The following is a 25,308-nucleotide window of genomic DNA, read 5'->3' as shown; positions in this document are numbered from 1 at the left end:
ACTGCGCCCTTGCGGACTCAAACCGCAACCGGTGGGGATTGCCAGACGGCGGAGCAAAACCGGATCGGAGCCGCAACGCAGCGGACCCCTATCCAGTGGAAATTGGGCCGACTCATTAGTCATTCTCATGGTTGAAAACAACACACAAAGAAGCTAACGTTAGCATTGGGCTAACACGAGCTACAAACGTAGCCAAATTGGCAAACCTCACATATTTCATGAAAATAACAAATCCCCCTGAAACAAAACAAATAATTACCTGTCCAACAGAAATAGAGCAACCTCTGCATCACTTTTCAAGCCCTTCACATGCCCCAGTTGTCTCCACCGCTCAAACGCCACATCGATGTTGACTCGGTCCGACTTCTTTCTTTATCCAGAGCCTTTTTCATCGCAGCCTTTCCTGCTGTCCAACCAATCTGTGCCATCCGGCCCAGACGGCACGGATTGGTCGGATTTTTCTCATCCCTGCCGCTGCCACAGAGGTCTGATTATTTTCGTTCCTTTTTCTGAATACATAATGTATTGACTACTCTCAGGATAGCAGGATCATTTCACCCAGTATGACAAAATGTGTTTCTGAACAACATTACAGACCCTAGCTTTAAGTAGTGTAACGAAGTAGATGTACTTCGTAACTATCCACCTCTGGTAGCGCCGGCCATTAGCTAATTAGCTCAGTAAGCCGTGCAGCTAGTGAAATAGCGAATATATCTCTCTTTTCTTAATCCTGTAAAACACAAAAATATTTTTTATGGCTCATCTTGAATTCAAAAGTTCACAGTTCACTTACAGCTGGCCAATAAGTCTTCGTCACAGCAGACAGTTTGACTTGTTGTAGTAGGAAAACAGACGTGTTACTGATATTGTAAACAACAGCTCTGTCCAAATGTCCACGTAAACTGTGATTGTGCAACAGAGCAGCACCCTGAATCTGTAGCAGCTAAATGTAATTCATCATTTTAAAAGGCTACTGTTCACATCTGTGCTTTTTCTTACTTTGACTTTTCAAAATGTCTTTTGTGATAAAAGCCGACTGAGCTGACAAGGAAACTTTGTGACTGAGTGGAAGAGCAGAGAAAGCTTCTGTTCTATGATCACCAACAAGTACGAACCCACAATGTTCAATTTTGTGTCTCTTACTCTGACAGAACGACTGAGACAGAGACTTTAAATTCTGAAAACTCTTTCACAGACAGCTTCTATGTGCTGATGATGTCACACACATTATCAGTAATTTACAATACACATTTTGATTGAGGCTGAACTCTTTTAATTTTACAGACAGGATCATCACACATGTTTTCTCTGTTATGTTCTATTTCAGGGCTTTAACCGAAAAAGACAGCATCATCACTGCTGTCAGTCCCTGAGGTGAAGTTGAGGACGGAAGGGTGGTAAACAGGAGTGTAGGAGACCTTCTTCTTCATCTTCTTCCAGACATTGTATATCAGGTTGCCCAGGTGTTTGGCCTCGTCTATCAGAGCTCCTGAGACCAGCTGTGGATCCTCCAGCAGGGGGCGCTGCTGGACTCTCTTCACTGCAGCCTTGTAGTTCTGCAGGAATGAGATGTCTTCAGCTCTCAGCTCCTCCTCTGTGGTTCTGATCGTGTCTGAGAGAGCTGCTATGTCTTTACTCAGAGCTGCAGTCTTCTTCTTCATCATCTGAGTCTTCTGCTTCTCTTCCTCCCTCAGAGCAAAGATCCTGGCCTCCTCTTCCTCTTCTAGAAACCAGTGAAGCTTCTTAAACTGCTCTTTAATCTGCCTCTCTGTGTTTTGGGCCTGGACCTTGATGTGTTTTTCTGTTTGATCGCAGGTTCCTTTAACTTGCTTAAAGTGTTTCAGTTTGTACTGTAAGGGCCTCAGGGACTTCTGGAGCACTTCTTTAAGATACTGTGCAGCTTCATCAATGGGTCTGAATCTGTGGTTGTTGTGTTTTTTTGAGTCTCTGCAGACGACACACACCGGCTGCTGATGGTCCAGACAGAAGAGTTTCAGTTTCTCACCGTGCAGACTGCAGAGAGGCTCGGACTCTGCTGAAGCTCTCTGCTTTCTCTTCTGTATGAAGGTCTCACACAGGTTCTTTAATGCCAGGTTACGAGGTGGATCACTTGTTAGAGATCTTGCCTTGCAAACTGGACACTGCTTTTTCTGGTTCCCCCTCCACCAGCTCTGCAGACAGTCTCTACAGAAGCTGTGGCTGCATGACAGGAGAACAGGATCTTTGTAGACGTCGTGGCAGACGGGACAGGAGAGATCGTTCTCTGATATGGAAGCCATTGTGTTTGAAAAAACACTGAAAACAAAGCAGGAAGTGAGCGCACTGGAAATCAATCGATCATGTCTATCAACTTTCAACTATCAACATTTAAGATTTATTTTTTTAATAGTGGTAAACTCACGTTTAGTGTGTGAAGTCAGCTGTTACACAGTTTTTCTCTTGTTGTGGTCCTCTCTCAGTGGAAGTTGAGTCAGTTGTGAATCTCTCCCTTCTCTCCGTCTGCGTGGGAGTTTTCTTGAGAAAATGAAAGTTAACACACTGTACTTCTGGGTTCGTCTCAGGGGAGTCAAGTAAGGGGTGGAACTTTATCAGCCCAAACTGCCAAGAGCCCCATCAAAGGCCTCATAAACTTGTGATTAAGATTAAGTTAATTGTTGTTTTCGTTTTTTCTTGGTGGTAAACTCACGTTCAGTGTGCGAAGTAAGCTGCAGGTTAAAGAAGAATTGTTTCCAATTTGAAACGAAGGTAAATCTCTCCTTGCAAGTCTCTCCATCTCCGAGGACTGAAAATAACACACTGTGTATTTCCTAGTTTGTCTCTGGTGAGTCATTGCGCGGCAAGAATTGCGGAAGTGAAGAGTGAAGCAGTAACGGCTGCCATACAAACATGGCACAATTCATTTAAAAAGTACAAGGTTCATGTATTTGTTAGAAACGTTCTATTCTATTGTTTTTTATGCATATTGTATATAGCACTTTATTGTATTACACTGAATGTACCTGCTGCTATGATGACCGAATTTCCCCTCTGGAATTAATAAAGTTATAAATCTATCTATCTATCAATCTATCTATTTATGATTTTACAACACAGGGTTGTCATAGAAAAATGCCTGTGTTTAGTCCCTTAATGCAAGACACAAAAGAATAATTATATGAATGGATGAATAGTAAAATGCTTTGGTTGAGTACGGAGAATAAATTGAGGAGTCTCACAGCCTGAGGAGTGAAGCTGCTCGGTAGTATAGAGATAGAGCAGCAGATACTTCTGTATCAGTTTAAAAGACACATCTTTTATTTTCTATCTTCTTTTTATTTAAGTTGTTTAAAACGTTTTGGTTGAGTACGGAGGATGAGTTGAGGAGTCTCACAGTCTGAGGAGTGAAGCTGCTGTGCAGTCTGGAGGTACAACAGTAGCTACTTCTGAAATAAACACACTTGTTTTATTTTCTATCTTTTATATAATGAACTTGTTTTTCTTAAGATAATTATTTAAAGCTCTGAAAAATCAACATCACCACAACACAAAATAAGATAAAATGAGAAACTGCTGTTAAATACAGGATCATCTCTGGAATTGTCTCATGAATGTGTCACATGTTCTACCTGATGTCCTGAAAAGGATTCTGGTAATCCTTAATGCTGCACACAAAAGCACAATTATGTAAATGGATTAATAGTTAAACTTTTCTGTTGAGTACGGAGGATAAATTGAGGAGTCTCACAGCCTGAGGAGTGAAGCTGCTGTATAGTCTGGAGGTACGGCAGCAGATACTTCTGTATCTGTTTAATAGACACACATCTTTTTTTTCTATCTTCTTTTTATTTAACTTGTTTGCTTAAGGGAATTATTCAAAGCCCTGAAAATCAACATCACCACAACACAAAATAAGATAAAATTAGTGACAAAGCAAAATCAACATTAAACTGTTTTTAAATACAGGATCATCTCTGGAAATGTCTCTTGATTGTGTCACATGTTCTTCCTGTTGTCCTGAAAATGCTTCATGTAATCCCTTAATGCTTCACACAAAAGAGTAATTATATAAATGGATGAATAGTCAAACTTTTTTGTTGAGTATGGAGGATGAATTGTGGAGTCTCACAGCCTCAGGAGTGAAGCTGCTGTGTAGTCTGATGGTACAACAGCAGATACTTCTGTATCTGTTCAAAAGACACACATCTTTTATTTTCTATCTTTTATATAATGAACTTGTCTTTCTTAAGATAATTATTAAAAGCTCTGAAAATCAACATCACCACAACACAAAATAAGATAAAATGAGTGACAAAGCAAAATCAACATTAAACTGCTTTTAAATACAGGATCATCTCTGGAATTGTCTCATGGTTGTGTCACTTGTTCTTCCTGTTGTCCTGGAAATGATTCTTGTAATCCCTTAATGCTGCACACAAAATAATAATTATATAAAAGAATGAATAGTAAAACTCATTGGTTGAATACGGAGGTTAAATTGAGGAGTCTCATAGCCTGAGGAGTGAAGCTGCTGTGTAGTCTGATGGTACAGCAGCAGATACTTCTGTATCTCTTGTCAGATGGCAGCAGGGTGAACAGACTGTGTTCTGGATGTTGTCTTTTAGTTTCCTCTGGGTTCTGTGCATTAATGCCTTGCAGCTAGTTTGGCTCTGTTGTTAGCAGTGCTAGCTCAGGCGTGTGAGAGCCGACCAATCAGAACAGACTGGGTATACAGGAGGGGGGAAATGAGACCTGAAAATGAGCATGAAATGTCTGAGAAGAGCTTGTTTATTCAGTTTTCTGGGGGAAAAAATGTATTTTCGAGTTTGTATTTTGTCCTCATTCTTTTTGTAAATATTAGAATTGTGAGTGTGCATTTCTTCTCCTGTAAAAAATAAAATGTGTTTGTCTCTTCGTTGACTTCCAACTTTCCGTCCTACCTCTGATATTTGTGTTGCTTCATGTCTGAACGCTGTAAAACTCTCTGTTTGGTCTGAAGTACAACAAATACACGCTTCACTATTTTATAAAAGTGTATAGTGTTTATATTTGTGCACTTTATAGAGAAAAATCTACCTGTACCTGTATGACGAGATGTCTAGATGAGTAACAGGTGAGTAAATAAAAGTTTCTGTTTGGTTTTTTCGGATCTTTTAACTTTCATCTGCGTCCTTCATTCTTCATCATTAAATGTCTTCACTAACATTAGATACTGTTATGATATGAGCGATGTATCTTATGGTGTCATGTCGTACAGTTTATTATAATATCTGGACTGTATTTAAATTAATGTGAATACGTTTACAATAACATGAGTATTTTTATAGATTAGACAGCTTATTACTTATTGATTAATTTGTCACAGGTACAGTTTGGATCCAAAAGCTAAGAATGGCATCACCATTGAATCATCACAAACTGCTGCTTTTGTCACTGAGGCAGATCTGATCACACACACACACACTTTCTCTCTCTCTCTCTCTCTCTCTCTCTATGAATATGTTATATATTATTCTGATGTAAGCGGACAAAAATAACACAATGACACGTTCTACCTGTCTTTGTGTGTGTGTGTGTGTGTTTCTATAAAAACCCCTCAGCTGGGTGCCGACCAATCAGATGATGACACCCCGGTGACATCACAATGATGCAGAAACTGAAATAAACACGAGAGGGTGACGCAGATGAAACACACACATCTTTTATTTTATATCTTGAGAGGAAACATTTTGTTTATAGAACTGCAGGAAAGATTTTCATTAGATTATCTAATTATGTATTATTTATAAGTCCCTCATTACCTTTTAACTAAAGCTTATTACAAGGACCTTGACATGAAGTGTTATCATCACATACAGTATGTACTCTTATATTGATTACAAAAATACAGAAACATCATGATCTTGAATCGTTTAACAACATTGCACCAGTGATCCTTAGAAAACACCCAAAAAGTGAACTGTTATGACTGAAATAACATTATTATGTGTTTATAAAACTATACGTGTTTACTATAGCATCACCAACTAATAATTGTCAGATTATAAGACATTTGTAAGTACTTGAAGGAACCTGTTACCAGTTTATAGACGGCTAATAAAAGCGCAAAAAATCAACATCACCACAAATCTGAACACAGAATTAAAATGAGCCCAAAATAAAATCAACATTAATCTACTTTGAACTCCAAGTTCATCTCTGGAGTTGTCCCATGTTTCTGTCACATGTTCTTCCTGTTGTCTATTCTCCTGTTCGACTAATCACTAAAAAATTGCCAAATCAAATCGTTATTAATCATCAGACTTCTGTCGTCTTCCTCCTCCTCCTCCTCCTCCTCCTCCTCATCATCATTATCATCATCATCATCATCATCATCATCATCATCACCATTATCATCATCTTCATCATCATCATCATCATCATCATCATCACTATGAATAGGATCACCACCAAAAACACTATCGTCATCATCATCATCATCATCATCATCATCATCTTTAGTCATCTCTTCTATAATCTTAACAGGACGTTCATCTCTATTGCATATGTATGGAAAGAGCTTCTCGTTGAAAGTGTGTGTGAAGGTGTGTATTTGTGCCTTAGTGTCAGGATCAGAGAATGACAGCTCTCCTTTGTCCAAGTCCAGATTTACTCTGATCTTCTGTAGCTTCGTCTCCGTTGAGAGAACAATTAGTTTGGCTTCCGGAGAGAAGAATTTATATTCACCATCAGAGAATCCTATTATCCATATGCCAGACTTAATGCTCTCTTTCCTCTTGACCGACTCTGCAGCGACACCCACAGACCAGTCTGTATTGTCTCCAACTTCAACATCCCACCTGTGAGTCCCTGAGTCGAAGCCATAGGAACCGAGGATGGAGGGGTGGTAATCAAACCTCTCTGGGTTTTTAGGAAGAATCTGTTTCTCTGCACATCTCATGCTGGTCAGATCTTCAGACAGGAGGAGTTCTGGATGAGCAGAGTTTGGATCCAGAACCACAGGAGTGTAGGAGACCTCCTCCTTCATCTTGTTCCAGATGTTGTAGCTCAGGTTGCCCAGGTGTTTGGCCACGTCTATCAGAGCTCCTGAGACCAGCTGTGGATCCTCCAGCAGGGGGCGCTGCTGGACTCTCTTCACTGTAGCCTTGTAGTTCTGCAAGAATGAGACGTCTTCAGCTTTCAGCTGCTCCTCTGTGGTTCTGACTGTGTCTGAAAGAGCTGTCGTGTCTTTACCCAGAGCTTCAGTCTTCTCCTTCATCATCTGAGTCTTCTGCTTCTCTTCCTCCTTCAGAGCAGAGATCCTGGCCTCCTCTTCCTCTTCTAGAAACTGATGAAGCTTCTTAAACTGCTCTTTAATCTGACTCTCTGTGTGTCGGGCCTGGACCTTAATGTGTTTTGCTGTTTGATCGCAGGTTCCTTTAACTTGTTCGAAGACCTTCAGTTTGTCCTGTAAGGGCTTCAGGGACTTCTGGAGCTCTTCTTTAAGATCCTGTGCAGCTTCATCGATGGGTCTGAATCTGTGGTTGTTGTGTTTTTTTGAGTCTCTGCAGACGACACACACCGGCTGCTGATGGTCCAGACAGAAGAGTTTCAGTTTCTCACCGTGCAGACTACAGAGAGGCTCAGACCCAGTTGAAGATCTCTGATCTCCTGTCAGTAAGAAGTTCTCACACAGGTTCTTTAGTATCAAGTTGCACGGTGGTTCACTTCTTGATGATCTTCTCCTACAAACTGGACACCTCTGTGTTCGTTTCCTTCTCCACCAGCTCTGCAGACAGTCTCTACAGAAGCTGTGGCTGCATGACAGGAGAACAGGATCTTCGTAGACGTCGTGGCAGACAGGACAGGAGAGATCCTCCACTAAGATGGAAGCCATTGTGGTAAAAATTGCTGAAAACAAAGCAGGAAGTGAGCACGCTGGAAATCAATTGATCAGGTCTATCGACTAGAAAGTTAACCATTGTTTTTGTGTTTTGTTGGTGGTAAACTCACGTTCAGAAGTCAGCTGCAGGTTGAAGAAGAAGAGTTTTCAATTTGAAACAAAGGTAAATCGCTCCTTGACTGTCTCTCCGTCCCAGAGCGCTGAAAATAACACACTGTCTATTTCCTAGTTTATCTCAGGTGAGACATGCAGGGCGTGGAAGTGAGGACATAAAGGCTGCCATACAAACTTAAAAGGTACAAGGTTCATGTATTTATGATTTTACAACACAGGGTTGTGAAAGAAAAATGCTTGTTGTCATCCCTTAATGCTGCACACAAAAGAATAATTGTATAAATGGATGAATATTCAAACTTATTGTTTGAGTACGGAGGATACATTGAGGAGTCTCACAGCCTGAGGAGTGAAGCTGCTGTGTAGTCTGGAGGTACAACAACAGATACAGAAGTATCTGTTGTCAGATGGCAGCAGAGTGTGCAGACATCTCACTTCACTGATGTCACAGATGCTCTGTAGATGGTACCAGTGATGTTCTGGGTGGTTTTAATCACCCGCTGTAAATCCGTCCTGTCCTGGCCCGTGATGAACCATTGTCCTATAACTGTTCACCTGCTCCACGTCAGCTCAGCTTTTTCTAAAATCAACCATCAGTGTCTTGGTTTTGGTCATCGTCTAGTCAGAAATGTGTTTTTCTTCTTGTTCCTGCAGTCGAGTGTTTGAACTTCACTGTGCAGAATGATGTATGAGCAGAGTTTGACACTGTTTCCTTATTAATTACTGAAAGTGTGAAAACAGGCTTTAAGAGGCGGCTTACAGGTGAGAGTTGTGACATCACAAGTAGTATGGAAGCCAATACTGCTCTGATATTCAGCAGCACCAATCACCAGAATACATTTTAGCCATGTACATTCCTGCAAACCACAGATATGTTGAAACTTTGTTGAATTTTCTTTTTCATGTCACGATGATATGCTGTGTTTAGGTTTAGGTACAAAAACAGTAGGCTGACGTTAGGAAAAGATCGCGTCTTGGCTTAAAATACATGTTTCGGACGCCACAAATGTCCCGACTTCTCGCCACAATGATCCTGTGGTTTCTCGATCAGAAATGTCCAGAACTGCAGTCACTGGCTTGGCAGCATTCTTGCCTCGCTGTAACTTCATCACCATCTCTCCCCCTCCACTACGAAATGTGGATCATAAACTTGTATTGTGAACGCTATATGAATATACTACTTATGACACAAACACATTTAAACATTAATCATTGTATTCTGGTGTCTGGATTGAGAAACTTGAATCCTCAAGTGCAGAAACACTGAGAATGAAATGGCATGTCCATATATTCTGGAGTTGTTTTAATGAGGAAGAAGGAGTAGGAGCCATTTTAAAGATTGTCAGACACACCGAGATTGTTTTGCCTTTTGCAATAAAGGAAGATCTCTTATGTTGTTTCATTTTCTCCTTTCCTTCAGTGTTTTATATTTGTTCTTCTTAATGGAAAAGATCTTGAAAGTTAAGGTTAAAGTCTGCACCAACAGAAGCTCCGCTCTCCCACAGAAAACTCTGCTCCTGGAACGCCTCATCAGTAGCCCCGCCTTTAAGTCTGTGACATCACACTATGTCACCGTGTCACACATTTGTATAATTAATGCCTAGCAGCTAGTTTGGCTCTGTTGTTGTTAGCAGCGCTGGCTCAGGCATGTGTGAGCCGACCAATCAGAGCAGACTGGGTATTCAGGAGAGGGGAAATGAGACCTGAAAATGAGCAATAAATGTCTGAGAACAGCTTGTTTATTCAGTTTTCAAGTTTGTATTTTGTCCTCATTCTTTTTGTAAATATTAAAATTGTGAGTGTGCATCTCTTCTCCTGTAAAAAAAAAATGTGTTTGTCTCTTTACTGACTTCCAACTTTCCGTCCTACCTCTGATATTTGTGTTGCTTCATGTCTGAACGCTGTTAAACTCTTTGTCTGGTCTGAAGTACAACAAATACACGCTTCACTATTTTATAAAAGTGTATATATACATATATATATATATATATATATATAGTGCACAAATATATACATGTATATATTTGTGCACTATATATATATGTGTAGAGAAAAATCTACCTGTACCTGTATGACAAGATGTCTAGATGAAAACCAGCTGAGCAAATAAAAGTTTCTGTTTGGTTTTACCTTTTTCGGATCTTTTAACTTTCATCTGCGTCCCTCGTTCTTCATCAGTTAAAGGTCTTAACTAACAATAGATACTGTTATGATATGAGCAATGTATCACATGGTGTCATGTCGTACAGTTTATTATAATAACTTGACTGTATTTAAATTAATGTGAATAAGTTTACAATAACATGAATGTTTTCATAGATTACACAAACAGCTTATTACTTATTGATTAATTTGACACAGGTACAGTTTGGATCCAAAAGCTAAGAATGGCATCAGCATTGAATCATCACAAACTGCTGCTTTTGTCACTGAGGTGTGTGTGTGTGTGTGTGTGTGTGTGTGTGTGTTTCTATAAAAACCACTCAGCTGGGTGCCGACCAATCAGATGATGACACCCCGGTGACATCACAATGATGCAGAAACTGGAAACACGAGAGGGTGACGCAGATGAAACACACACATCTTTTATTTTATATCTTGAGAGGAAACATTTTGTTTATAGAACTGCAGGAAAGATTTTTATTAGATTATTTAATTGTGTATTATTTATAAGGCCCTCATTACCTGTTAACTAAAGCTTATTACAAGGACCTTGACATGAAGTGTTATCATCACATACAGTATGTACTCTTATATTGATTACAAAAATACAGAAACATAATGATCTTGAATCGTTTAACAACATTGCACCAGTGATCCTTAGAAAACACCCAAAAAGTGAACTGTTATGACTGAAATAACATTATTATGTGTTTATAAAACTATACGTGTTTACTATAGCATCACCAACTAATAATTGTCAGATTATAAGACATTTGTAAGTACTTGAAGGAACCTGTTACCAGTTTATAGACGGCTAATAAAAGCGCAAAAAATCAACATCACCACAAATCTGAACACAGAATTAAAATGAAAATCAACATTAATCTACTTTGAACTCCAAGTTCATCTCTGGAGTTGTCCCATGTTTCTGTCACATGTTCTTCCTGTTGTCTATTCTCCTGTTCGACTAATCACTAAAAAATTGCCAAATCAAATCGTTATTAATCATCAGACTTCTGTTGTCTTCCTCCTCCTCCTCCTCCTCCTCCTCCTCCTCATCATCATTATCATCATCATCATCATCATCATCATTATCATCATCATCATCATCACCATTATCATCATCTTCATCATCATCATCATCACTATGAATAGGATCACCACCAAAAACACTATCGTCATCATCATCATCATCATCATCATCATCTTTAGTCATCTCTTCTATAATCTTAATAGGGCGTTCATCTCTATTGCATATGTATGGAAAGAGCTTCTCGTTGAAAGTGTGTGTGAAGGTGTGTATTTGTGCCTTAGTGTCAGGATCAGAGAACGACAGCTCTCCTTTGTCCAAGTCCAGATTTACTCTGATCTTCTGTAGCTTTGTCTCCATTGAGAGAACAATTAGTTTGGCTTCCGGGGAGAAGGCTTTATTTTTACCATCAGAGAATCCTATTATCCATACACCAGACTGCATGTTGCCTTTCCTCTTGACCGACTCTGCAGCGACACCCACAGACCAGTCTGTACTGTCTCCAACTTCAACATCCCACCTGTGAGTCCCTGAGTCGAAGCCCTCGGAGCCGAGGACGGAGGAGTGGTAAACAAACCTCTCTGGGTTTTTAGGGAGAATCTGTTTCTCTGCACGTCTCACACTGGTCAGATCTTCAGACAGGAAGAGTTCTGGATGAGCAGAGTTTGGATCCAGAACCACAGGAGTGTAGGAGAGCGTCTCCTTCATCTTGTTCCAGACGTTGTAGCTCAGGTTGCCCAGGTGTTTGGCCTCGTCTATCAGAGCTCCTGAGACCAGCTGTGGATCCTCCAGCAGGGGGCGCTGCTGGACTCTCTTCACTGCAGCCTTGTAGTTCTGCAGGAATGAGACGTCTTCAGCTCTCAGCTCCTCCTCTGTGGTTCTGATCGTGTCTGACAGAGCTGCTATGTCTTTACTCAGAGCTGCAGTCTTCTTCTTCATCATCTGACTCTTCTGCTCCTCTTCCTCCCTCAGAGCAGAGATCCTGGCCTCCTCTTCCTCTTCTAGAAACTGATGAAGCTTCTTAAACTGCTCTTTGATCTGACTCTCTGTCTGTCGGGCCTGGACCTTGATGTGTTTTGCTGTTTGATCACAGTTTCCTTTAACTTGTTTGAAGACCTTCAGTTTGTCCTGTAAGGGCTTCAGGGACTTCTGGAGCTCTTCTTTAAGATCCTGTGCAGCTTCATCAATGGGTCTGAATCTGTGGTTGTTGTGTTTTTTTGAGTCCCTGCAGACGACACACACCGGCTGCTGATGGTCCAGACAGAAAAGTCTGAGTTTCTCACTGTGCAGACTGCAGACAGCCTCGGACTCTGCTGAAGCTCTCTGATTTCCTGTCAATAAGAAGCTCTCACACAGGTTCTTTAGTATCAAGTTACACGGTGGTTCACTTCTTGATGATCTTCTCCTACAAACCGGACACTCCTGTGTTCGTTTCCTTCTCCACCAGTTCTGCAGACAGTCTCTACAGAAGCTGTGGCTGCATGACAGGAGAACAGGATCTTGGTAGACATCTTGGCAGACAGGACAGGAGAAATCGTGCTCTAAGTTGGAAGCCATCGTGGTTGAAAAACGCTGAAAACAAAGCAGGAAGTGAGCACGCTGGAAATCAATCAGTCAGGTCTATCAACTGGAAAGTTAACAATTGTTTTTGTGTTTTGCTGGTGGTAAACTCACGTTCAGTGTGTGAAGTCAGTCGAATTGTGTTTCCAATTTGAAACGAAGGTAAATCTCTCCTTGTCTGTCTCTCCGTCCCAGAGCGCTGAAAATAATGCACTGTGTATTTCCTTGCTTGTCTCTGGTGAGTCACGTAGGGCGTTGAAGTGAAGACATAGAGGCTCCCATACAAGTTTAAACAAGTCTCTTAGTTTCCTCTGGGCTCTGTACAGACATCTCACTTCACTGATGTCACTGATGCTCTGTAGATGGTACCTGTGATGTTCTGGGTGGTTTTGCTGTAGAGCGGTCCTGTCCTGGACCGTGATGTACCATGACAGTTTGTGATGTTTCCAGTCAGGGTTGCTTCATATTCCTCCTCTGCTGACGACAGTTGATACAAATCTGGCTCTGAAATTTAGTCTTCCATAGTTTCTGTAGGAAGTAGAGCCTTGTCCTGTAACTGTTCACCTGCTCCCCCTCAGCATAGCTTTTTCTAAAATCAACCATCAGTTTCTTGGCTTTGGTTAAAGTCATCCTGCAGTCAGAAATGTCTTTTTATTCTCGTTTCTGCAGTCGAGTGTTTGAGCTTCACTGTGTAGAATGACGTATGAGCAGAATTTGACACTATTCCCTTAGTCATTACTGAAAGTGTGAAAACGGGTTTTAAGAGGCGACTCTTAAATTTGTGACATCACAAGTAGTTTGGAAGCCATTTCTGCTCTGATATTCAGCAGCACCAATCACCAGCATACATTTTAGCCATGTACATCCCTGCAAACCACAGATATGTTGAAACTTTGTTGAATTTTCTATGATGACGATCATTTTCACGATGATACGCTGTGTTTAGGTTTAGGTACAAAATCAGTAGGTTGACATTAGGAAAAGTTGACGTCTTGGCTTAAAAGACCTGTTTCAGACGCCACAAATGTCCTGACTTCTCGCCACAATGATGCTGTGGTTTCTCACTCAGAAATGTTGAAGCGCATTCCAGAACTGCAGTCACTGGCTTGGCAGCATTCATGCCTCGCTGTAACTTCATCACCATCTTTTCCCATCCGCTACGAAAGGTGGATCATAAACATGTTATGTGAGCCAGATATGAATATACTACTATGACACAAACACATTTAAACATTAATCATTGTATTCTGGTGTCTGGGTTGAGAAACTTGAATCCTACAGTGCAGAAACACTGAGAATTAAATGGCATGTTCATATGTTGTTGATTTTTTTTAATGAGGAGGAAGGAGGAGGAGCCATTTTAAAGATCGTCAGACACACAGAGATTGTTTTGCGTTTCGCTATAAAGGAAGATCTCTTGTGTTTTTTTCATTTTCTCCTTTTCTTCAGTGTTTTATATTTGTTCTTCTTCATGGTGAAAATCTTGAAAGTTAAGGTTAAAGTCTGCACCAACAGAAGCTCCGCTCTCCCACAGAAAACTCTGCTCCTGGAACGCCTCATCAGTAGCCCCGCCTTTAATTCTGTGACATCACACTATGTCACCATGTCATACATTTGCATATTTAATGCCTAGCAGCTAGTTTGACTCTGTTGTTGTTATCAGCGCTGGCTCAGGCATGTGTGAGCCGACCAATCAGAGCAGACTGGGTATTCAGGAGGGGGGGCTCCTTAAAGGGACAGGAGCTAAAAGAGTGTGCATGCTGCAGCGGATGTTTTTTGAGCATCAAAGCATGTAAACCCGTTCTAGTAGTGACCTAAAAATAAAATGATGAACCTACAAACGAGCATAAAATGTCTCCTTTAATACCTATGAGGAGGGGATGTTTAAGTGCAACAGGTTGGTACACTCGTAGTCTTTCTTTATATCCTGCTGTCATTATATTCACTCAGCAACCAGGTGGTTTTCTGTCTGTATCTAGTTCGAATCCAGTATCCTCTACAGACATGGCAGCAGACGCTCTCTTACCACAGTTACTGTCACTGAAAAAAAACAAGTTCATGTTCGAAGTCATGCTGACATCTGATGTGAACTTTGAACACAGTCAGGCTGTTCTTGCACATGCTCAGTACGATCTCTTATCAGCAGAACAGAGACATGAAGAACAGACACAAGTGCAAAACTTAGAATTATATTTGTAGTAATAAAATGTGTCACCACCCTTGACAGCATGTACTTTAATTTCTATTTCTGTCTCATGAAACTTATCAGAAAGCAGGTGTTGTGATTGTGTTCAGTGCCATCACACCTTCACTTGAGACCTCCCTTTTCTGTTTTATCTCGTTATTGTACAAAGTCAGACTGTGTACTAAATTGTGTCCTATTAACTGAAACAGATCGACTCTGTTATCTTCTGTTATTCTGTTTTATCGTTCTATTAAACAATACAACATAAAACATTTTGTTGATTCACCTTTTATTTGTTTTCTTCTCTCCAATGAAATTCAATCATATCCATCACAGTGTTCAATAAATCTGAACACATTTAACTCTTTCCTTCATTAAAAGTAGATGAAAGCAAACAGAACAGGTTACAACCTTCGATTGCGAGCAACAAAAACATAAATCTTTGGCATTTACATCACGGTCTACAGCTGATTTTCTTATTCAGAGTGAACTAAAAGCGACAGCAGTGAAAGCTCCACACCCAAAATAACCAATCATGAACAGGAGTGTGATGATGTAATTAAGGCACACAGATGCTCCACATTAGATCCACAATCTTAACTACCTTCTACTTCTCATGTCAAACCGTAGAAAACCTCCTTAGAATAATGAGAACGATGCAAAGCTTTAAACTAAAGCAAAACTAGACTGAAACTTATCTGCATTCAATCATAAAGCAAAAAACAAGATTGGCATTTTGTGTTATTTGGCAATAGCACAGTTGCAAAGTGCAAAACCACTGTGGTAAAAACAAATCACAGGACAATTTGTCAACTGTACCATCAAAAATGATTTCAAGCTGGTATTTAAGGTAAAAAATAAAAAGTTCCATTACTTTGCTTTAAAGGCACAGTGAAATAAGGTTGCATTTTACAGATTTTAATCCTTTGTTAATCATCTCCTCTCTTAGACAGTATCTGTGAAAAAAAAAAAAAACTTTAAAAGGTGCAATATGTAAGAATTGGCCTCCTCAAGCGAGGTCACTTCAATCCAAACAGCCGCTTACTGTAGCTGCCATTAGCTAATTAGCTCAGTTAGCTGTGCAGCTAGCAAAATAGCAAATATATCTCTCTTTTCTAAATCGTGTAAAACACAAAATAATTTTATGGCTCATTTTGATTTCAAAAGGTCACAGTTCACTTCCTGCTGGCCAATAAGTCTTTGACACAGCAGACATTTTGACTTGTAGTAGGAAAACAGACGTGTTACTGATATTGTAAACAACGGCTCTGTTCAAAAGTCCACGTAAACCGTGATCGTGTAACAGAGCAGCACCCTGAATGTTTGACTTTTCAAAATGTCTTCTGTGAAAAAGGCCAACTGAGCTGACAAGGAAACTTTGTGACTGAGTGGAAGATCAGAGAAAGCTTCATTTCTATAATCACCGACAAGTACGAACCCACAATTTTCAATTTTGTGTCTCATACTCTGACAGAACAACCGAGACAGAGACATTAGGGTCTGAAAACTCGTTCACAGACAGCTTCTATGTGCTGGAGATGTTTTCATATTTCACCAAGAGACATTTGTCTGCTCAGTGCTCACACACATTATCAGTAATTTACAATTCACATTTTGATTAAGGCTGAACACTTTTACTTGTACAGACAGGATCATCACCTGTGTTTTGTCTGTAACAGTCTATTTCAGGGCTTTAATCGAACAAGTAATCAGCAATACTGCAGTGATCGTTGGCATCATCATCACTACTGGAGGGATCATCCTCGTCCTCGTCCTCGCTGTCGTCGCTGTTGTCGCTGTCATTGCTGTCGTCGCTGTTGTCGCTGTCATTGCTGTCGTCGCTGACGTTGTTGTCGTCGCTGTCGTCACTGTTGTCGCTGTCGTCGCTGTCGTCGTCCTCCTGCGGTAAAATCTCAATCGGGTTTTTATCTTTGTTGCAGATATATGGAAACAGCTTCTTGGAGAAAGCGCAGGTGAAGGTGTGTATGAGTGTGTCAGTGTCAGGATCAGTGAACGACAGCTCGTGTTTTTCCCTTTCCAGATTAACTCTGATCAGCTGATACTTTGGCTTCTTCAGCTTCTTCTTCCCTGAGAGATCAACTGGTGTTTTTGCAGGAGAGCAGGCGCTATATTTACCATCAGAGAATTTTAATCTCCATAACTTGGACTTTATGTTCCCTTTCCTCTTGACCGACTTTGCAGCGACACCCACAGACCAGTCTGTACTGTCTCCAACTTTAACATCCCAGCTGTGAGTCCCTGAGTCGAAGCCCTCGCAACCGAGGACGGAGGGGTGGTAATCAAACCTCTCTGGGTTTTCAGGGAGAATCTGTTTCTCTGCACGTCTCACACTGGTCAGATCTTCGGAGAGGAGGAGTTCTGGATGAGCAGAGTTTGGATCCAGAACCACAGGAGTGTAGGAGACCTTCTCCTTCATCTTGATCCAGATGTTGCAGCTCAGGTTGCCCAGGTGTTTGGCCTCGTCTATCAGAGCTCCTGAGACCAGTTGTGGATCCTCCAGCAGGGGGCGCTGCTGGACTCTCTTCACTGTAGCCTTGTAGTTCTGCAGGAATGAGACGTCTGCAGCTCTCAGCTCCTCCTCCTCTGCAGCTTTGACCATGTCTGAGAGAGCTGCTATGTCTCTCTTCAGAGCCTTAGTCTTCTTCTTCATCATCTGACTCTTCTGCTCCTCTTCCTCTCTCAGAGCAGAGATCCTGGCCTCCTCTTCCTCTTCTAGAAACTGATGAAGCTTCTTAAACTGCTCTTTGATCCGACTCTCTGTGTGTTGGGCCTGAGACTTAATGTGCTCTGCTGTTTGATCACAGTTTTCTTTAACTTGTTTGAAGACCTTCAGTTTGTCCTGTAAGGGCTTCAGGGACTTCTGCAGCTCTTCTTTAAGATCCTGTGCAGCTTCATCGATGGGTCTGAATCTGTGGTTGTTGTGTGTCTTTGAGTCTCTGCAGACGACACACACCGGCTGCTGATGGTCCAGACAGAAGAGTTTCAGTTTCTCACCGTGCAGACTGCAGAGAGGCTCAGACCCAGTTGAAGGTCTGTCATCTTTTTTCAGTACGAAGCTCTCACACAGGTTCTTTAATGCCAGGTTACGAGGTGGATCACTTGTTAGAGATCTTGCCTTGCAAACTGGACACTGCTTTTTCTGTTTCCCTCTCCACCAGCTCTGCAGACAGTCTCTACAGACGCTATGGCTGCATGACAGGACGACAGGATCTTTGTAGACGTCGTGGCAGACAGGACAGGAGAGATCCTCCTCTGATACTGAAGCCATTGTGGTGGAAAACTGCTAAAAATAAAGCAGGCAGACGCTGCAGATCAATCAGTCAGGTCTATCAAACAGAAAGTTCACTGTTGTTTTCATTTGTCATTAGTTGAAAACTCACATTCAGTAGGTGAAGTCAGCTGTGGATGAAGAAGAAGTGTTTCCAATTTGAAACGAAGGTAAATCTCTCCTTGGTTGTCTCTCCGTCCCAGAGCACTGAAAATAACATACTGTCTATTTCCTGGTTTGTCTCCGGTGAGACATGCAGGGCGTGGAAGTGAAGTCAGAGAGGCTGCCATACACAGTTGTCACATTTCATTTAAAAGGTACAAGGTTCATGTATTTATGATTTTACAACACAGGGTTGTGAAAAACAAATGCCTGTATTTAATCCCTTAAGTAAGTTAGTTAACTTGTTTGCTTAAGAGAATTATTAAAACCTCTGAAAATCAACATCACCACAACACAAAATAAGTGACAATAATAAAATGAGTGACAACCAAAAATCAACATTAAACTAATTTTCAATACAGGATCATCTCTTGAATTGTCCCATGATTGTGTCACATGTTCTTCCTGTGGATGGATGGATGAATAGTAAAACCTTTTGGTTGAGTATGGAGGATAAATTGAGGAGGCTCAGTCTGAGGAGTGAAGCTGCTCGGTAGTCTGATGGTACAGCAGCAGATACTTCTGTATCTGTTGTCAGATGGCAGCAGGGTGAACAGACTATGTTTTGGTGCTCATTGTGTTTTAAGGCCCCCACCCACCGCCCAGACATCCAACTGCCTTATCCAACCACTCTCAGACCACTCTGTTGCCTCTCATCTGACCCATTCGGCATAGAAACACAAAGTGCTCACAGTATGGTCATACAGCAAGCACACAACCAATCAGAGTAACCAATGGCTCAGACAACCAACAGCCAACCTCCTTAGACTTAGCATGTTGAATCGGAGCAGACAACGTCTGTGCGGCTCTGAAAGCTTCCAACGCAGCTGAACACACCGAACAGATTTGTTTCCGACCTCGACCCAGTCTCCCCAAGCGCTTCAGACATCCAACGGTTGGACCAGTGTTTCCTCTAGGTTCTGTACAGACATCTCACTTCACAGATATTGTAAGTTATGACTATAACAATAGATCTGTGAGACAGAACGATGACCGTCAACACGGTCTACACCTTGAATGATACCATCATCTCCCTATCCTCGAGACCTTATAACAACAATGTCATATGACTGACCTTAAGAAGGCTTGACTCGCCGCCTACAAAAGCATCCAGGTGAGCACGCCTCTTCCTCTTGCCCGGAACACCTCAAACCGTTCTGAGTGACAAGAGATGGTGACGGTCATTGTTCGGTCACATAGATCCATAGTTATAGTCATAACTTACGATATATTTTGACCTCACTCAGACCTTCACCACGGTCTTCACCTTGGATGACTAGTACCATCAGCATCGCGAGGATTCTACCACTCGTCCAGCAGCCGAGAGCACAGTGGAGCTCAGTGGAGAGGGCAATGCCACGTTGACCCTGTTAAATCTGGCAAAGGTACAGGGGACACTCCAAGAAGCTGCTGCGCAGATGTCAGAAAGAGTTCACTTTGTTCACTTTGAGCCCCAAGGACTGGATGTGGGAGAGAACCGATCTTGTGTCCCGTAAAACTTGGTGGGATGGGGCACAAATCAGCCAATCGTCCAAGTATAAGGGGATCTTTATTCCCGACCGCTGGAGAGAGAGCAAAGCTGCTCCAATCACCCTGGTAAACACCCTTGGTGAGAGGGAAAGTCCAAATGGGAGGACCTTGAACTGCTAGGCCTGCCCCTGGAAGGCAAAGCGGAGAAAGGGTCTGTGGTCTGGGCAGATGGGAACATGGAAATAAGCGTCCCTTAGAGCTACTGAAGTGAACCAGTCCCCCTTTTCCACAGCCTCCAGGATCTGACTCGTGGTCAGCATCTTGAAAAGCATAACCTTTATGAAGGCATTTAAGCGTCTGAGGTCCAACATGGGAAGTAGGCCTCCGTTTTTTGACAACAGGAAATACAGAGAGTAAAAGCCAGTGAGCTGTTCACTTGGCTCTACTCTCATAATCGCATCCTGGTGTTGAAGGGTCAAAATTTCCCCTACTAAAATTTGTGCCTGGACTGGGTCCCTGACCATGGTCCTACGGACCCCGGAGAAAGGGGGGGTCTCCGCCGAAACTGACTCATTATAGAATGATGTATGAGCAGTGTTTGACACTGTTTCCTTGGTCATTACTGAAAGTGTGAAAACAGGTTTCAAGAGGCGACTTACAGGGGAGATTTGTGACATCACAAGTAGTTTGGAAGCCAATTCTGCTCTGATATCCAGCAGCACCAATCACCAGAATACATTTTAGCCTTGTACATCCCTGCAAACCACAGATATGTTGAAACTTTGTTGAATGTCACGATGATACGCTGTGTTTAGGTTTAGGTACAAAATCAGTAGGTTGACATTAGGAAAAGATCACGTCTTGTCTTAAAAGACCTGTTTCAGACGCCACAAATGTCCCGACTTCTCGCCAAAATGATCCTGTGGTTTCTCGATCAGAAATGTTCAGAACTGCAGTCACTGGCTTGGCAGCATTCATGCCTCGCTGTGACTTCATCACCATCTTTTCCCTTCTGCTACAACATGTGGATCATAAACATGTAATGTGAATGTGATATGAATATACTACGTATGACACAAACACATTTAAACATTAATCATTGTATTCTGGTGTCTGGGTTGAGAAACTTGAATCCTCCAGTGCAGAAACACTGAGAATGAAATGGCATTTTCATATATTCTGGATTATTTTCAATGAGGAAGAAGGAGTAGGAGCCATTTTAAAGATTGTCAGACACACAGAGATTGTTTTGCGTTTTGCTATAAAGGAAGACCTCTGACATCTTTTCATTTTCTCCTTTCTTTCAGTGTTTTATATTTGTTCTTCTTCATGGTGAAAATCTTGAAAGTTAAGTTCAAAGTCTGCACCAACAGAAGCTCCGCTCTCCCACAGAAAACTCTGCTCCTGGAATGCCTCATCAGTAGCCCCGCCTTTAATTCTGTGACATCACACTATGTCACCAAGTCACACACTTGCATAATTAATGCCTAGCAGCTAGTTTGGCACTCAAGAATTGATTTAGCACAGCTGCTCTGTTGTTGTTGTTGTAAGCAGTGCTGGCTCAGGCGTTTGTGAGTCTACCAATCAGAGCAGACTGAATATTCAGGAGAGCGGGGGCCTTAAAGGGACAGGAGCGAAAACGGCGTTCCTGCTGCAGCACTGGACAAAATGAAAAAAATGATGTTTTTGAGCATTAAAGCATGTAAACCTGTTCTAGTAGTGACCTAACAATAAAATGATGAACCTGAAAATTAACATAAAATGTCTCCTTTAATACCTGTGAGGAGGGGATGTTTAAGTGCAACAGGTTGGTACACTCGTAGTCTTTCTTTATATCCTGGTCTCATTTTATTCACACAGCAACCAGGTGGTTTTCTGTCTGTATCTGGTTTGAATCCAGTTTCCTCTACAGACATGGCAGCAGACGCTCTCTTACCACAGTTACTGTCACTGAATAAAAACAAGTCATGCTGACATCTGATGTGAACTTTGAACACAGTCAGGCTGTTCTTGCAGCCTGACTGCATGCTCAGTACGATCTCTTATCAGCAGAACAGAGACATGAAGAACAGACACGAACGCAAAACTTAGAATTATATTTGCAGTGATACAATGTATCACCACCCTTGACAGCATGTACTTTAAGTCATTTCTGTCTCATAAAACTCATCAGAAAGCAGGTGTTGTGATTGTGTTCCTCATCCTGAGACCTCCCTTTTGTTTTATTACTTTATTGAACAAAGTCAGACTGTGTACTAACTTGTGTCCTATTAACTGAAACAGATCGACTCTGTTATCTTCTGTTATTCTGTTTTATCGTTCTATTAAATAATACAACATAAAACATTTTGTTGATTCACCTTTTATTTGTTTTCTTCTTTCCAATGAAATTCAATCATATCCATCACAGTGTTCAAAAAATCTGAACACATTTAACTCTTTTCTTCGTTAAAAGTAGATGAAAGCAAACAGAACAGGTTACAACATTCGAATGTGAGCAACAAAAACATAAATCTTTGGCATTTACATCACGGTCTACAGCTGATTTTCTTATTCAGAGTGAACTAAAAGCGACAGCAGTGAAAGCTCCACACCCAAAATAACCAATCATGAACAGGAGTGTGATGATGTAATTAAGGCACACAGATGCTCCACAATAGACCCACAATCTTAAACTACCTTCTACTTCTCATGTCAAACAGTAGAAAACCTCCTAAGAATAATGAGAACGATGCAAAGCTTTAAAGTAAAGCAAAACTAGACTGAAACTTATCTGCATTCAATCATAAAAAAAAAAGTTCGCCATTTTGTATTATTTGGCGATAGCACAGTTACAGAATGCAAAACCACTGTGGTAAAAACAAATCACAGGACAATTTGTCAATTGTACCATAAAAAAATGATTTCAAGCTGGTATTTAAGGTAAAAAATAAAAAGTTCCATTACTTTGCTTTAAAGGCACAGTGAAATAAGGTTGCATTTTACAGATTTTAATCCTTTGTTAATCATCTCCTCTCTTAGACAGTATCTGTGAAAAAAAAAAAAACTTTAAAAAAGGTGCAATATGTAAGAATTGGCCTCCTCAAGCGAGGTCACTTCAATCCAAACAGCCGCTTACTGTAGCGGCCATTAGCTAATTAGCTCAGTTAGCTGTGCAGCTAGCAAAATAGCAAATATATCTCTATTTTCTTAATCGTGTAAAACACAAAAATATTTTTTGCGGCTCATCTTGAATTCAAAAGGTCACAGTTCACTTCCTGTTGTCCAACAAGTCTTTGTCACAGCAAACATTTTGACTTGTAGAAGGAAAACACACGTGTTACTGATATTGTAAACAACAGCTCTGTTCACATGTCCACGTAAACTGTGATCCCGTTACAGAGCAGCACCATGAATCTGTATGACATGTCAAAATGTCTTCTGTGATAAAAGCCGACTGAGCTGACAAGGAAACTTCTTGATTTAGTGGAAGAGCAGAGAAAGCTTCAATTCTATGATCACCAACAAGTACGAACCCACAATTTTAAATTTTGTGTCTCTTACTCTGACAGAACGACTGAGACAGAGACTTTAAAGTCTGAAAACTTCACAGACAGCTTCTATGTCCTGATGATGTCACACACATTATCAGTAATTTACAATTCACATTTTGATTAAGGCTGAACTCTAGGATCATCACGCATGTTTTGTCTGTTACGCTCGATTTCAGGTCTTTAACTGAACAAGTCATCATCATCAGTACTGAAGTGATCGCTGTCATCATCATCGTTGTTGTCGTCGTCGTCCTCCTGCGGTAAAACCTTGATGGGGTTTTTGTCTTTGTTGCAGATGTATGGAAACAGCTTCTCTGAGAAAGTGCAGGTGAAGGTGTGTATGAGTATGTCAGTGTCAGGATCAGTGAACGACAGCTTGTGTTTGTCCCAGTCCAGATTAACTCTGATCAGCTGATACTTTGGCTCGTTTAGCTTCTTCTTCCCTGAGAGGAGAACTGGTGTTTTTGCGGGGGAGCAGGCTTTATATTTACCATCAGAGAATTTTATTCTCCATAATTTGGCCTTTACGTTCCCCTTCCTCTTGACCGACTCTGCAGCGACACCCACAGACCAGTCTGTACTGTCTCCAACTTCAACATGCCAGCTGTGAGTCCCTGCCTTGAAGCCCTTATAGCCTATGACGGAGGGGTGGTAAACAAACCTCTCTGGGTTTTGGGGAATTATCTGTCCCTCTGCACGTCTCACACTGGTCAGATCATCGGAGAGGAGGAGTTCTGGATGAGCAGAGTTTGGATCCAGAATCACAGGAGTGTGGGAGACCTTCTCCATCATCTTGTTCCAGACGTTGTAGCTCAGGTTGCCCAGGTGTTTGGCCTCGTCTATCAGAGCTCCTGAGACCAGCTGTGGATCCTCCAGCAGACGGCGCTGCTGGACTCTCTTCACTGCAGCCTTGTAGTTCTGCAGGAATGAGACGTCTTCAGCTCTCAGCTCCTCCTCTGTGGTTCTGATCGTGTCTGACAGCGCTGCTATGTCTTTACTCAGAGCTGCAGTCTTCTTCTTCATCATCTGAGTCTTCTGCTTCTCTTCCTCCCTCAGAGCAGAGATCCTGACCTCCTCTTCCTCTTGGAGAAACTGACGAAGCTTCTTAAACTGCTCTTTGATCTGCTTCTCTGTGTGTTGGGCCTGAGACTTAATGTGCTCTGCTGTTTGATCACAGTTTCCTTTAACTAGTTTGAAGACCTTCAGTTTGTCCTGTAAGGGCTTCAGGGACTTCTGCAGCTCTTCTTTAAGATCCTGTGCAGCTTCATCGATGGGTCTGAATCTGTGGTTGTTGTGTTTTTTTGAGTCTCTGCAGACGACACACACCGGCTGCTGATGGTCCAGACAGAAGAGTTTCAGTTTCTCACCGTGCAGACTGCAGAGAGCCTCAGACCCAGTTGAAGGTCTGTCCTCTTTTTTCAGTACGAAGCTCTCACACAGGTTCTTTAACGCCAGGTTACGAGGTGGATCACTTGTTTGAGATCTTGCCTTGCAAACTGGACACTGCTTTGCTTGTTTCCCCCTCCACCAGCTCTGCAGACAGTCTTTACAGAAGCTGTGGCTGCATGACAGAACAACAGGATCTTTGTAGACGTCGTGGCAGACAGGACAGGAGAGATCGTCCTCTAAGATGGAAGCCATCGTGGTTGAAAAAACACTGTAAACAAAGCAGGAAGTGAGCGCATTGGAAATCAATCGATCATGTCTATCAACTTTCAACTATAAACATTTAACAATTATCATTTTTTTAATAGTGGTAAACTCACGTTCAGTGTGTGAAGTCAGCTGTTACGCAGTTTTTCTCTTGTTTCTGTCCTCTTAGTGGAAGTTGTGAGTCAGTTGTGAATCTCTCCCGTCTCTCCGTCTGCGTGGGCGTTTTCTTGAGAAATGAAAGTTAACACACTGTACTTCCGGGTGTGTCTGTGGGGAGTCATGCAAAGGGTT

At 41.6% G+C, this 25,308-nt stretch overlaps 5 protein-coding genes across 6 annotated transcripts; all 5 read right to left on the bottom strand.

Annotated features, from left to right (window-relative positions):
* Positions 1 to 1,250: 1,250 nt before the first annotated feature.
* On the bottom strand, positions 1,251 to 2,785 carry LOC115583262 (tripartite motif-containing protein 35-like). The gene is made up of 2 exons (XM_030419915.1): positions 2,402 to 2,785; positions 1,251 to 2,295 (listed from the first exon to the last, which is right to left on the bottom strand). The coding sequence occupies exon 2, from the start codon at positions 2,277 to 2,279 to the stop codon at positions 1,332 to 1,334; it is 948 nt and encodes a 315-aa protein (XP_030275775.1). The 5' UTR covers positions 2,280 to 2,295; positions 2,402 to 2,785; the 3' UTR covers positions 1,251 to 1,331.
* Positions 2,786 to 3,601: 816 nt separating this feature from the next.
* On the bottom strand, positions 3,602 to 7,852 carry LOC115582836 (nuclear factor 7, brain-like). Its single transcript, XM_030419056.1, has 2 exons — positions 6,378 to 7,852; positions 3,602 to 3,641 (listed from the first exon to the last, which is right to left on the bottom strand). Exons 1-2 carry the CDS (start codon positions 7,850 to 7,852, stop codon positions 3,602 to 3,604), a joined length of 1,515 nt encoding a protein of 504 aa, XP_030274916.1.
* A 2,646-nt stretch (positions 7,853 to 10,498) lies between these two features.
* LOC115582835 (nuclear factor 7, ovary-like) lies at positions 10,499 to 12,919 on the bottom strand. The gene is made up of 3 exons (XM_030419054.1): positions 12,840 to 12,919; positions 11,282 to 12,737; positions 10,499 to 10,515 (listed from the first exon to the last, which is right to left on the bottom strand). Exons 2-3 carry the CDS (start codon positions 12,720 to 12,722, stop codon positions 10,499 to 10,501), a joined length of 1,458 nt encoding a protein of 485 aa, XP_030274914.1. The 5' UTR covers positions 12,723 to 12,737; positions 12,840 to 12,919.
* A 3,613-nt stretch (positions 12,920 to 16,532) lies between these two features.
* On the bottom strand, positions 16,533 to 18,400 carry LOC115583227 (E3 ubiquitin-protein ligase TRIM39-like). 2 transcript variants are annotated; one of them, XM_030419839.1, is made up of 2 exons: positions 18,312 to 18,400; positions 16,533 to 18,211 (listed from the first exon to the last, which is right to left on the bottom strand). In XM_030419839.1, the coding sequence occupies exon 2, from the start codon at positions 18,197 to 18,199 to the stop codon at positions 16,604 to 16,606; it is 1,596 nt and encodes a 531-aa protein (XP_030275699.1). In that variant the 5' UTR covers positions 18,200 to 18,211; positions 18,312 to 18,400; the 3' UTR covers positions 16,533 to 16,603. The 2 variants fall into 2 exon arrangements, with proteins under 2 accessions (XP_030275699.1, XP_030275700.1); XM_030419840.1 differs by having other exon boundaries at positions 16,533 to 18,214; positions 18,312 to 18,385.
* Positions 18,401 to 22,177: 3,777 nt separating this feature from the next.
* Positions 22,178 to 25,259, bottom strand: LOC115583235 (nuclear factor 7, ovary-like). The gene is made up of 2 exons (XM_030419868.1): positions 25,131 to 25,259; positions 22,178 to 25,021 (listed from the first exon to the last, which is right to left on the bottom strand). The coding sequence occupies exon 2, from the start codon at positions 25,003 to 25,005 to the stop codon at positions 23,545 to 23,547; it is 1,461 nt and encodes a 486-aa protein (XP_030275728.1). The 5' UTR covers positions 25,006 to 25,021; positions 25,131 to 25,259; the 3' UTR covers positions 22,178 to 23,544.
* Positions 25,260 to 25,308: the final 49 nt, after the last annotated feature.

Source organism: Sparus aurata, chromosome 6 (genome assembly GCF_900880675.1).
Source record: "Sparus aurata chromosome 6, fSpaAur1.1, whole genome shotgun sequence".
Lineage (NCBI taxonomy): Eukaryota > Metazoa > Chordata > Actinopteri > Spariformes > Sparidae > Sparus > Sparus aurata.
The sequence above is the reverse complement of the archived record's forward strand: the minus strand, read 5'-3'. Positions and strand labels throughout refer to the sequence as shown.